Raw genomic sequence first — 12,685 nt, forward strand, 5'->3', positions numbered from 1 at the left:
GGGTTAGGGTTAGGGTTAGGGTTAGGGTTAGGGTTAGGGTTAGGGTTAGGGTTAGGGTTAGGGGGGGGCATCATGGTGGGGGTTGGGGGGGGGGGCGGGGGGTGTACAGGCTCAGTCACAGGGTGGCTGGGCAAGGAGGTGCTTCTGCCTGGAATGATTGGAAGTTGGCCCAATGGCTGGTCTGTCCCTTCCCAGGAGGGGAAGTGCTGCTGCCACACAGATAAGGCCACCAGCATGAAAGCAAGGCTGGAAGGGGGCTGGAAGAGAGGCGGGACCCAGGGAGTCCTGTTGCGCTGGAAACCAGTGTCAAACGCTTCCAGGGTGAAGAGTGATGACAGGCACCTCCTGAGACTCAGAGGGTGAGACAGTGGCAGGGTGAAAAATCTCCTCAGCACCTAGTCTCCCAAAAAGGGGTGAGGGGCCTAGCCCACTTGTAGCCTGTACTTGTGGGTGTACAGCCAGGTGGGGAGCCTCTGGTGAGGTCGCAGCCTGGGGAACTGCCTCCTTGGAACTAGGGCAGAACAGGTAGAAGGGCAGCTTCTGGGAAGTCTCAGGTGAGTGGCAGACGCGCTCTGCAGGGCGGGCGCCACCTGGGCGGCCCCTCTGATCTTCAGGCAAAGGGGCTTCGCTTCACTGATCCCGCCAGCATGCGCAGGGACCCCCCAACCAACCAGATGGGCAGGAACTGGGCCCATAGGGTCTGGAATGCAGAGTAGGGCCCAGGAGGGGATGGAAGGGGGCTTCGGGCGCAGGGCCCAGCCCCCGGGCCTCTGGATATCCAGCCCCGAGCCGTGAGCTCAGCTGATGTAGACACGGTGGAAATCGTGGGCACCAAAGGCTGTGTTGCACTTGGGGCACTTCCGCTGGCGCGCCTCGTAGCGGCCACGCACGCACTCGAAGCAGAACACATGGAAGCACTTGGTAAGCACGGCATCCTTCTTGCGGGTGTTGCAGCAGGGACAGGTCAACCGCGCCTGGGCAGGGCGAAGGCATTAGGGAGGGGCAGCCGAGGAGCTCCAAGCGGAGCCCAGCACAAGGCAGCCTGGAGCCACCCTCCCTCCACCCCTGGGGGGTGAGCACTCTACAAACGCTTAAAAACTAGAAAGCAGGTGGGCCAAGGACCCTGGGCCTACCGTGGGATCTTCCATCCCTCAGTCGGGCAGGAGAATGCTGCTACACCTCTCTCCTCCTGAAATACTCTCAGGTCTTGTCTCCCAAATCCAGAAAGGGAGCCCTACACCCAGCGCGCCCCATCACACCTCCGCCGCCAGCCACCTGAGCAGCGTCCCCAGTCCTGCTCTGCTCTCACTCAGGACCCTGCCATTTAGCAACCAGCCTCCAAAGCCGCCGCCTCATTGGAAACCCCACCCCCACCAGTCTGCTTGGCAGCCTCTAGCTGTCGGCCCCTTCTAGACCAAACCAAACCACTTCCCAGGGGCGTCCGTCCCAACAGTCTTCCCTCCACCCCCTTCCCCTCCCATCTGAGAAGGCAGGCCAGCTGAGCTCCACCTCAAACCATTCGCGCCAAGACCCTTTGCTTTCTTGGCAGCTCGGATTCAGCTTAATGTCCCCCCCCCACCCCTGCCCACCTTAAGCTCAACCTCAACCCGCCATTCCCTCAATTATCACTCTCCTTCCCAGCACAGAGCCCACCACTTAAATTGTGGGGTTCCCACAGCTCCCATCCCCTCAGCACGTCCAAGCATAGCTCACCAACACCTGCTCTTGCCCACCTCCCTGACCCCACGCCAGGGCCCTGTCATCATGCAGATGCTCCCACCAGGAACCCACCAGAATACTTCCCCCTCACTCCCCCCTCCTTCCAAGTCTAGGCAGCATGACCTCCTAAAATACCGCCTTTTTGTTCCCGATGCTTCAGGCTGGTTCGCTGTCATTTTTGCTTCAGCAACTAGAACGTCTCCAACTTACGTCACCAGCACACCTGACCATGCCATCGCCCAGACAGGTGGGAGCCCTGGCTCCCCCACTCCCGAGGGAACAGGGCAGGCTGCTTGGCCTGGCCTAGGCAGCACAGCCCTCTGGACAGGACACTGCCTGGCCGCTCCGCAAATCCCCCTTTCTGCCTCAATTATGTCGGCTCCTCCTCTACCAGGGGTTCTCCACTTTGCCTGGGAGCCCCTTGCCCCGTGCCTGCCTCTCGAACCTTCGGCCTCTGGTGCCTTTCCTGAGGGAAGCCAGCTACCCCCAGGGCAGGTCTAAGGGCTTCCCCTAGGCTCCCAGTGCCCTTCTCAGACCTCTGCATCCCATGGCCGGAAGAATCACGTGGCTGCCTCCTCCATGTAAACACACAGCTACCTAAAGTGGCTCTGGCACTAGGTGTATGAGCAACGCCGAGGTAGCTGGCTTCACTCCACACCCAAGGTCCTGCCCCACACCTTTCTACGACCTTCTGTTGTCACGGGGTCAATTCCAACTCACAACGACCCTGTCAGACAGACTAGAATGGGCTCACTGGGGTGCTTCGGTTGTTTTCATGAGGAAGGGGCCCTGGGGGCAGAGTGGTTACGCACTGGGCCCCTAAACACACAGTGAGCAGTTCAAAACCACCAGCCAGCTCTGCAGAGGGAAGACGAGGCATTCTTCCACCAGGAGTTCCAGTCTAAGAAACCCACAGGGGCAGTTCTACCCTGCCCGTAGAGGGTCGCCTGAGTCAGAAGGGACTTGGCAGCAGTGAGTTTGGTTTTTGGTTTCATCTGCACGGGAGCTGGTCTTTTCTCCCTCAGACCAGGGGTGGGTTTGAACTACAGACTTTTAGGTCAGCAGTTGACTGTTGAAGTAGGATGCCATCAAGGTTCCTTTGCCTGATACCCCTGGTTCTCAGCCGACCCAGGGCAGTTCTCACCAACCCCTCACCCCCCACTCCCAGGCTGGTAACCCCACCTTGTACTCCTTGATCTCCTCCTGGAGTATTTCGTCGGCATCTGCATAAACCTCCACCTTCCTCTGCTTCTCCAACTTGCGCCGCAGCCGGGAGATGTCCTCCTGGGGTGAGAGAGATTAAACGAATCGTGAGGGCCCGCAGTCTGAAGGGTCTGTCCAGCCAGGGCTCCAGGGGCCCACCAGCCCCCACTCACCTGAGCCCTCTTGAGATTGAAGCTCTCTTTCTCGCGAGCAGCGCGGCTCTCTGCCAGACAGGGTTGGATCTCTCGGAGCCGGGTCTGCACGTGCTCCAGCTGCACCTTCAGGTCCTCCGCCAGCTGGGCTGCTTCCACAGCCTGACGGGGGCACAGGGACGAGGGGAACAAGGTCGGCCTGAGCTCAAGGCCTCAGGCCAGGATCCACCTAGATTTGTGTATAACCTTCCAGAGGTTCTGCACCAGAGCTGGCTTTCCCTCCGGAGACGCCTCAGCCCTGGACTCCTCACCTGATGCCCTCTGCTGTTGGGAGTCTCCACAGAGCTCTTCCCTTTGTTGCCCTCTGTTATCCCCAAGGAAACCTTCCCCCTGCAACCACCTCAGGTCTCAGCTCCTCTGTCCCTTCCAGAAACATCTCACGCTCCATCAAAACTGCTCAGAGTTCACCGCTCATCTGAGGCCTGGCTGACTCGATGGCGGTCCCTCAAAGGCAGGGTCGCGCATGCTCCCGATGGCTCCCCAGCACTCAGCATCGGGCCGGCACACAGGACAAGTCAGGACATCCCACTGACACGAACGGACTGACAGCCCAAAGAAAGCCGGCAGGAGAGGAACGATGAAAGTCTGTGTTCATCTTCAGCCCCTGCCGTGAGATGCTGCTGCTCAATGTGTGGAGCTGGTTGCAACGGAGAGCAACCCTACTGTGCCCAGAGGATGATGCACGTGCTGTTCGGCCCTGCACCACCCTCACCTGACTGCGCCGGAGCCCGGTGTGGAGCCCGGTGTCCGTCCCTCGCACTGGCGCGCGCTCATGTGCTGCTCCTGAAACGGCTACACGTGGAGCTCTCCTCTCGGGCACCGCCGCGCCTGCGAGGAAGTCGCTCCGCCTTCTTTTGAGGCTTCTGCCCCCGTTTATTCTAAGCGTTCCTTTCACCCTTTCGGTTTAAAATAGGCTGGGCGTGTCCTTCCTGTAGGGTTTTCTCGCTGGGCGTGTCGTTCCTGTAGGGTTTTCTAAGTGTCCAGGTGCCTGCATGTTCCCCCTTGAAACACGGTATGTTGTCTTCCGGGGCTGCCCTGTGAAGTTCTCTCTTCAGCTCTTTGACTTCATAGTTTCTTCCACTGGCTCTATCAACTCTACAATTAAGAACAAGCTTCAGTCTCTTCTGACATCCACTTTGATCATTTATTCCTTCTCGAATCACCTTTTTAAACTTTTTATCACCATACGATTCAATAGAGCTCAGTCATATCAAGAAGAGTTGTCCAATCACCACCACAGTCGATTTTCAGTTTTTCTTCCATGTGCTGTTATTTGTGGTGTTGTTTTTTTAATTGTGGCAAAAATACACACAACAAAACATTCTCCTGTTCCACAACTTCTGCCTGTATCATCCAGTGCCGTTGACGACACTCTCCACGTCGCCCTTAGCTTTCCTCAGTAGCGTTCAACGCATCAGATCTGTTCTCGAGATGGTCTTGAAATTCAGGTGGGATATCCTCCAAGCCACACTTGGGGCCGTGTGAATTTTCTTCAGCTTCAACCTGAACTTATCTGAGCAACTGCTGGTCTGTTGCAGTCAGCCCTGGGGCTCATTTAGCTGCTCTTTCGTTTCCCATGGCTTCTTCCCACAGGTGCCATCTGTTTCTCTGTCTTCCATCCAGTGAAGTCCATGTGGACAGTGGCTGTTTGTGTTGTTGACAGGCTATTTGTGACGAAGTCACATGTCTTGCAGCATAGCGTCCTTTCAGTCACCGAGGTCGGATTTTCCAACGACAGTCATTCCTCCGTTTCCAACTTTCACATTCCACTTGCCAGTCATGATCGATCATGTTGCGTGTTTGATCAACTTCAGACTGAAGATGTTGGTGGAATTCTTCCATTTCTTCATCGCTAGTTGTGGTGCACACATTTGAGTGATAGTTGTACTGACTGGATTTCTTTGTGCGTCGATGGGTCTTATCCCGTCACAGTGCGCTTCGAGAGACTTGGGTCACGCGATGCCGTTCCTCCCTCTTGGATCTGTCGTGTTCAGCACAGTAGAAAACAATCGGCCAACACCATCCACTTTAGCTCACCCAAACCTATGATTCTGATGCAGTCCATTTCAGTTTTGATTTCCAATTTTCCAAGTTCCCATTATTAATAGCCACTTGTAGCTGTTATCACTTTCAGTCATGGCCCGCCAGCAAATGGAGGTCCCCAGTGCTTATCCCCACACTGGCATTACTTTGAGCAGGCGGCTCTTCCTCAGTGGCACTCGGAGTGCCCTAACCTGACAATGACGGGCTCCACGGCTGGCACCATCTCTGACGCGGCTCTGCTAGTCAAGAGCGCCAGTTCCTCCAGAGAAGTGGACAACCGATTCCTTCTTTGTGCTCTGCTGCTCAACCTGGAGCTCTGCTAAGACCTGTTCACTTTGGTAACTGAAATACCAGCGCCAATACAGTACACCAAACCAAAGGACAAGTGGTGGCTGCCACCAAGCCAGGCGCCGCTTAGGGGTCATCTCTCCAACACCATGGTGTGCCGAGAGCCATTCCCTCCATTTTACAGCTACCGACGTGGCAGTGGTCGAGAGATGGGCTCGAACCAGAGAGTGAGGGACCCAACCTCCTGTTCCCCCGTGCCTCTTTCTCCAGCAGGGGTTAATGAGAAACCACCTCTGTGGGGCTGCTGCGCGGGTGCAGGCTCACCTTCCTCTTGTTGAGTTCCAGGGCCTGGCTCCGCAGCGCCAGCTCCTTCTCTACCCCGCCCAGGCTGCCCTGCAAGGCCCGCTCCTTCTCCTCTAGCTTCTGCACGGTCAGCAGCTGGGCATCCACCTGAGGGCAGGGGTGCGGACTCAGTGTGGGGAAGCCCTCGCCTCCCTAGCTCTGCTCCACCAACCGAGGCAGCCTCACCTGGGACTTGAGACCAAGAACTTGCTCGCCCAGCTCATCCTTCTCCTCGCGCAGGAGCTTGTGAATCTGGTTGGCCTTGATGCGTTCAGACATCAGCTTGAAGTTGGCGTCGTCCTTTTCCCGCAGCTGCTGGAGCAGCCGACCGTTCTGCTCCTGCATGTCCTCAAAAGCCTGGCCTGTCACGTCCATCTCCGACAGCAGGGCCTCCTCCTCCTGCAAGTAGGCAGGGCCGTGGTGGAGACGGGATGGCCAACCCCCCGGGGGTCAGAAGCAAGGGCGCGGGGTTGGGGTGGGGGTGGGGGTACCTGCTTTGTGGCACCCAGCTTGCGCTGCAGGTGCTCGATCTGCTCCTCTGCCTGCCTGATGCGCCTCAGGGCGTCCTCATCAGCAATCTTCTTGCTCTCCCTCCGATCCCGCTCCTCCAGCTCCCGGATCCGGCCCCGCAGGTCGTCCACCTACAGTCACCAAGAGAATGCAGCGTGCTGGTCACAGCACCTTGCCGGCCTGGTCCAAACCAGTGCCCTACAGCCTCTCTGCAGGCCCCGGGCTCCACCGGCCCTCCCTCACCTCAGCCTTGGCCTTGCGTTCTGCAGCCATGAGCTGCACCTTGTCCCGCTGTTCCTTAGGCGCTGACTTGTACATGTCCAAGAGCAGCTTCATCTCCTTTTGGCTCTCCTGGGCCTTCCTAGGGGACACACCAGAGAGCAGCTTGGTGGGAAGAGCTGGAGACGGCTTGACAAGAGTGGGAAGGGCAAGAGACAAGAACAGGCCTCACTTGAGCTCGGCTCGGAGACCCTTGAGAAGCTCAGACTCTTTCCTCTTGGCCTCCTCCACCTTGCCCTTCTCCCTGTCAACCCTGGAGAGAGTGAAGGCTGCCGGAGGGGGCCCTAGGCCAGGCCCTTCCCGTTCTCGAAGCTCCCGCTTAGGCCTGCCCTCAGGCTCTCGGCCCCGGGAAGAGGGGCCCTGGGCCGCAGGGGTTAGGGCTTGGGCATCCTCTTCAGGGGAAAGCAGTTCCTCCTTCCGCACTGATGAGGCTGTTACACTGGCGCCAGGCACTGATGTCATCTCCTTCCTGGCCTCTGGGGCACCACAAGCTCCGGGCCCACCCTCTTCTTTCCCTGGGGTGGAGGCACTGAGGCCCGAGTCCTCTGAGTGGCCCAGGTTAGGGATGGAGTGGGCTGAGCCACTGGCCTGGGCCCGGAGCTGAGAAGAGACAGGATACCCGGATGAGGTGAGGGCCTGCTCGCTGGGGTCCAGGGGAGGCAGCTCCGCGCGCATGCGCGCACACACCTTGCCTATCTCCGCCTGCACCTCGCGCAGCTTCCGCTTGTAGCGCTGGGCGTCCCCCTTCAGCTGGTGGTTGTGGTTCTGCAGGCTGCTGATGAGATGTCGCATCTCCCGGTTGATGGGCCCTGGGAGGCGGGGCCAGGACGGAAGATGAGGAGCTGATTCCCTCAGCAGAGGCTCACCCCCAGCCAGAACCAGAGCCGGCCCCCACCCCATGCAGGAGCGGCAGAGGGAGGCATCAGCACAGTGAGTGCACCCAAACTCCGACAGCTCATTTCGCACCCAGTCTCCTTTGGGTATCAGTTCTCCCCCCACTAGAGGTTCAGAAGCCCTCCCCACACTCCCTTCCATGGCAAACTCTCTGATGGGGGATCCTGGAAATCTTTTCAGAGAATCTCATCCCCCCCCCCCCCAAGTTGCCTGTGGGCTAGAACCTCCGACCTTGCAGTTCCCAGTTCAACGCTTAAATTGACAGTGCCACGAGAGCTCTGTCGAGAAGGGAATGCTGGAGCACACCCACAAAGCACCCTCAAGTCGGTCAGCTTCCCCAGCGTTTAAGTGAGTTGCTGCAGTTACCTTCCTGCTGGAAACTGCCACACTCTCTCTTGCCCTCCCTGCTGGTCAGAGTCTGTCAGTGGTGTGCTGGGTGAAACACCCCTCACGTCACCACTCGCCTGACAACCCCCCCACCCAAAAGGCGCTTCAGAAGAGAAGCCTTGCAATTGGCTTCGCAAAGTCACAGCCTTGAAACCCCTCCAGGGCAGTGCTGCCCTGCACACGGGGTGGCCATGGGCCACCCAGTGGTGCTAACCAGGTGGTCAGCAGTTTGAAACCACCAGCCCTTCAGAGAAAGACGGGGCTCCTTCTACAGTCTCGGGTCGCTAGGACTGGGAAGGGAATGGCCTCGGTGGCCGGGGCTTTGGTCTTTCTCAACAGACCCGTCAGCTAAGTGTCTTCTTCAGTACTCTGCCGCAGGGACAGGGCTTCTGTGTGTTTTGCTCAAGGCCAGGGCAGAGCCGGCTCACAAGAGGGAGTGTGACATGCCTCTGGGACAGGAACTGGTCTTCCCAAGATGTGCGTGCTCGGGCTGACCGGAAGAGGAGTGAGGCGGGAAAGGGGCTCGGCCTCTTGCACTTGCTGGCGAGGCCGGGGGCCCAACACTCCCAAGTGACACCCCCAAACCCCCGTCCTCAGCACGCACCCGCCTGCTCATTGGCCGCCAGGTTCTGCTCAAACTCAATGCGCAGCATCTCGTACTCCTTGCGCACCTGGGCCAGCGTGTCCTCCAGCTGGATCACCTCGGTGCGCAACTTCTTCTGCAGCCCCAGCTCGTCGCTCTGCCAGGTGGAGCCCAAGGGACCTACGTGACCCTCCTGCCCTCCCCTGGACCCAGTCCTCGCGCTGGGCCCCGCCCGCTCGGGAAGACTGCAGCCCGCGCACCTCCAAGTGCTCGATGTGGCGGAGGTGGGAGTTCTTGGTTGCCAGCAGCAGCCCCCGCGCCTCGTCCAGCTGGGTCTTCACTTGCAGGGACTCGTTGTAGAGCAGGGAGAACTGGGCCTGCAGCAGGCGGTACTCGCCCGTCTCCCGCACCACCTCCTCAGGGAGGCTCCGCAGGGCCACCTGGGCCAGACGTGGCATCAGCACGCAGGATTTGGGGCGCCCAGGCCCTCCCAGGCCCCAACCCCAGCCCACCTTGAGGCGCTCGTTGGTCCGCACAGCCCCCTGCAGCTCAGCCTGCAGTTTCTCCAGTTCTGCCATCCGGCTGTTGGCCAGCTCCTGGTTTTCCTCCAACTCGGCATTCAGCATCTCAAACTAGGAGTGGAAGAGGCCGTGGGAGGCGGGCGGGCGGGCGGGCTGCCTGTCTGCCTCGCATGACCACCACCCGCTCACTCCCTGCCTGCTCTCTTGGAGCTGGAAGCCCGTTCCCCAGGGCTCCCACAGGTTGTTTGAAGAAATGCATTACGTAGGGCCAACCAGGAAAAGCCGGGCTCCACACAGAGGGGGTCCTGAAGGACCTGGGGGCTGGCTAGAATGAGGGGAACAGTACATGGCCGCACGGCACCCAGGAAACATTCAATGACCGTGCTTGAGGGCGGGGCCGGGTGAGCACTGAAATATGAACCCACCCCCCACCGCAGGGAAGCAGGAGTCCAGCTGTGAGTGCCAGCATACTTCCAGGGGCCAGCTGAGGGTCCCTACTGGTGTCTCGAGGCACTGTATGGTCTACCTGCTGCTTCCCCAACTACAAGCGAGGTGCTGCCTTGTTCTCCCTCCAACATTCCCGGCACCGGCTGGTGCTTAGGTTTACAGAACAAACAAAAGCGTGGTCTCAGGGCCTTGGCTAGAGGGTCCTTCAGTTGGACAGGGAGGACGGTGCCCCTACCTTCTGCATGCTGAGCGTGATCTGGCCGCCCTGGAAGCCCGAGGAGCTCCCAGACACGTAGTAGCCAGAGTTGAGCTGCAGAGAGAAGCACGGCAGAGAGGTGACGCTAGAGCAAGGGTCCTCACGCCCAGCCCCGGCTCCGCGGGCCCACCGCCCAGGCCCACCTGCTCCAAGGCCTCGGCCAGGTGTTTGTTGAGCTTCTGCTCTCGCTTGCGCAGCTTCTCAATGTCCCACTGCAGGTCCTCCACGGTTGTCTCCATCTCCAGCACCTTGGTCTCTGCTGAGGTCACTTTATCCTGGAGCTCTGAGTACTGGGGGCCACAAAGGGGTCAGATTCCTGGGCGGGGGACTGAGTGGCCTGAGACTCTGTGGACACATCTCACTGGAAGCCAAATCCGGCTCTGGTTCTAGTGCCCCCCCCAAGGACCCCGACCCTACCTCCAAGGAGATTCGGTGATGTTTCTCCTGCAGCTGGGTGGCTAAGTCCTGCAGTCGCCGGTTCTCCCGGCCCAGCTCCCGAGTGCGTACCTGGGCCACCTCGCTGGGGGGCTCAGTGTCCCCTGGGAAGACAGGGCGTAAATAAAAGTCAATTCCAGAACAACATGGCCAAGCGCTCACTCATCAGAGTCTGCTCCGTGTCTACTAGCCTTTTCACCAGTATCTCATGACAAAGCCAGGAGCCTCTTCTCTGCCCTGGGCCGAACAGGACACCCACTCGGAGCCAGCTGCCCAGGACACCCAGGCTAGGGTGGCAGAACTAGAACTGCTCAAGAAGCCACCAGCCCCTACAGCCTGGCCCCGGAGAACCAGCAACTGCCAACCAGATGGGTGTGTGGTGCTCCCTCCCCCCTCCCGAGGTCTCCAGACAAAAGACGTGGCAACAGCCCTCACAGCTCCTCCACCCACACCTCCAGGGGTCAATGGAACCACCTTTCCCCGGAAAACACAGGTTCCTCTGGTCTGAGGGGGCTGGGAAGAGGGAGCCATCATGGTGGAGGGTGGACAGCTGTGTGGGGAGGTCCAAGACCTCACCTCGGCTGTGGACTCGCTGGCAGAGTTCCTCCACCTGGCGCTGCAGGCGGTCTGAGGCCTCCACGGCCCGGGACACGGCCGCCTTGGCGAACTCCATCCGGCCCTGCAGCTGCAGCTCCACCTCCTCACAGCTGCTGGCGCCCAGGGCCACCACAAAGGCCAAGGCGGGCTCACTAAGAGGGGGCCGCAGCTCCATCGGCAGAGGCTCTGAGAAGGACAGGAAGGCCGCGGCATGAGGATGAGCAAGGCAGTCGCCACCGCCCCAAACCAAGTCCCCTACTGAGCCCATCACACGCCACAGGCCGCAGAACCATCGACACATCTGCTCCCTGTCGAGCCTTGCTGTCTGTCCCCACTGTCAGAGAACTAATTCCTTAAGTCAGAGCAGTCCCAATCCCCTTCCTCAGGGAAGCCTCCCCTACTTTCCCGATCTAGATCACAGTCACAAGCACTATTCTGTCTTAGGAACTCCGAAACTCCTCACTTGCTCTGAGGTCAGAAGCATTAACCACCACACCAAACTCACTGCCACTCAAGCCATGTGCACTCTCACACTGACCCCCTGTGGGTTTCCCACGGGACTGCACATGCTCCACAGGAGTAGAAAGGCCCGTCCTTTCCTGTGGAGCTGCTGGTGGTTTCGAATGTCATCCATGCGTTCAGTCCAACACGTAACCACTCATCCTTGCGACTCTGAGATCATGCGCGCGCACATGCCCAAGTGCCTGTTTCCTCGAGAGCTAGTCTACTTGTGGAAGCGAGAGGCGCCTGGTTGCAAAGGGCCGAGGCCATATTGCACTTGTCCCTCCCAAGTCTACAACATTCACAACACTCCACAGCCTATTTCCCCCCCCAAACTAAATCAGGCTCAAAAGCACATCTGGCAACAAAGCCAGCCAGATGCCAAAGTCTGCACTTTGTTTGGGGTGCGGAGGACATGCAAGAGCTTCCCAGAAACGACCTAAGCTGCCCAGACCCCCGGTTTCCGGCCCTACCCCTCAACTCGGACGTCCCTGGCTCTGTGAGGGGGGTTCCGTCATGGGTCGGCCCCTCCTGGGCTCCAGGTGCCTCTGCCCCTGAAGAAAGCTCCCCGTGGCTCTCATGACGTCGAAGGAGGACTTTCACGGTTTCATCCAGCTGAGGGGAGAGAGCAGAAGACACGTCACCGTCCGCAGGTGCTTCCCTGCACAGCGCAGAGAAGTCGGCGGGGCAGTTGCCCCATAAAGGCCAGGTCAAGGGAAGCAGAGGGGCAGCCACCTGGGCCCAGTAGCGGTTGACAATGAGGAGGGTGGCGTCGTCCGTGGCCTGCCGTTTCTCTAGCTTCTCGATCCTTTCTCGCAGCTCGTCTTCGCAGGCCTGCCGTTGTTCCAGCCGCTCTGCTAGCTTCTTGTTCTTGAACTGCAGCACCTTGAGGTCCATCTCCTCCTACCAAGGGAGAAACAAAGAGCCCCGAGAGATGGTCGAGGGCAAACCCGCCGAGAGAAGAGAAGGTCGAAAGGGCCTGCTAAAGAGGATGTCAGGCGGCTGCCACACCCACAGGGAACAGGTCTGGGCAGCGGGGAGGGTGGGCTCCTGCCTCTGGGAGTCTCTAACCCTGGGTCTGACAGCTCCAACGTCCCCGACCAGGGAAGGCAGACCGTTGGGCCCTTGATTCCCTTCCCCGGAGGATTCTGGAATGCGCATCTTGCTAAGCACGAGGTGCCACCCGTTACGGTTCTGGGCACAGAGCAGCCGGGACGGGGTCTGGCAAGCTCTGGGGCCGGGCCCTACGAACCGTGGAAGAGATGCCCCCCAGGCGGATGGGCTCGATGAGGGTGGTCGTGGTCTTCTCCTCGCGGCTGAGCTTCTTCTCTGGAGGCCCCGAGCCCCCATCGCCGGCGGCGCGTTTGTTACCGGGCCCCGACATGGCTGCGGCCGGGAGGAGCGGCGCGGGGTCCCCGCGAGGGCGGAGGCGGTCCTTGCTTCACCTGCGGAAGACAGAGCGGAGGAG

The 12,685-nt window shown here is 59.6% G+C and overlaps 1 protein-coding gene across 1 annotated transcript; it reads right to left on the bottom strand.

Annotated features, from left to right (window-relative positions):
• Positions 1 to 78: 78 nt before the first annotated feature.
• Positions 79 to 12,660, bottom strand: RNF40 (ring finger protein 40). The gene is made up of 19 exons (XM_004705655.4): positions 12,470 to 12,660; positions 11,953 to 12,120; positions 11,691 to 11,832; positions 10,696 to 10,902; positions 10,102 to 10,223; positions 9,828 to 9,974; positions 9,664 to 9,738; positions 8,973 to 9,092; positions 8,721 to 8,900; positions 8,482 to 8,617; positions 7,284 to 7,405; positions 6,769 to 7,196; positions 6,561 to 6,678; positions 6,299 to 6,448; positions 5,994 to 6,206; positions 5,790 to 5,915; positions 3,096 to 3,236; positions 2,902 to 3,003; positions 79 to 974 (listed from the first exon to the last, which is right to left on the bottom strand). The coding sequence occupies exons 1-19, from the start codon at positions 12,599 to 12,601 to the stop codon at positions 798 to 800; spliced, it is 3,006 nt and encodes a 1,001-aa protein (XP_004705712.1). The 5' UTR covers positions 12,602 to 12,660; the 3' UTR covers positions 79 to 797.
• Positions 12,661 to 12,685: the final 25 nt, after the last annotated feature.

The sequence above is a fragment of the Echinops telfairi genome, unplaced genomic scaffold (assembly GCF_000313985.2).
Source record: "Echinops telfairi isolate 266 unplaced genomic scaffold, ASM31398v2 ScPeMD7_5;HRSCAF=22, whole genome shotgun sequence".
Classification (NCBI taxonomy): Eukaryota; Metazoa; Chordata; class Mammalia; order Afrosoricida; family Tenrecidae; genus Echinops; species Echinops telfairi.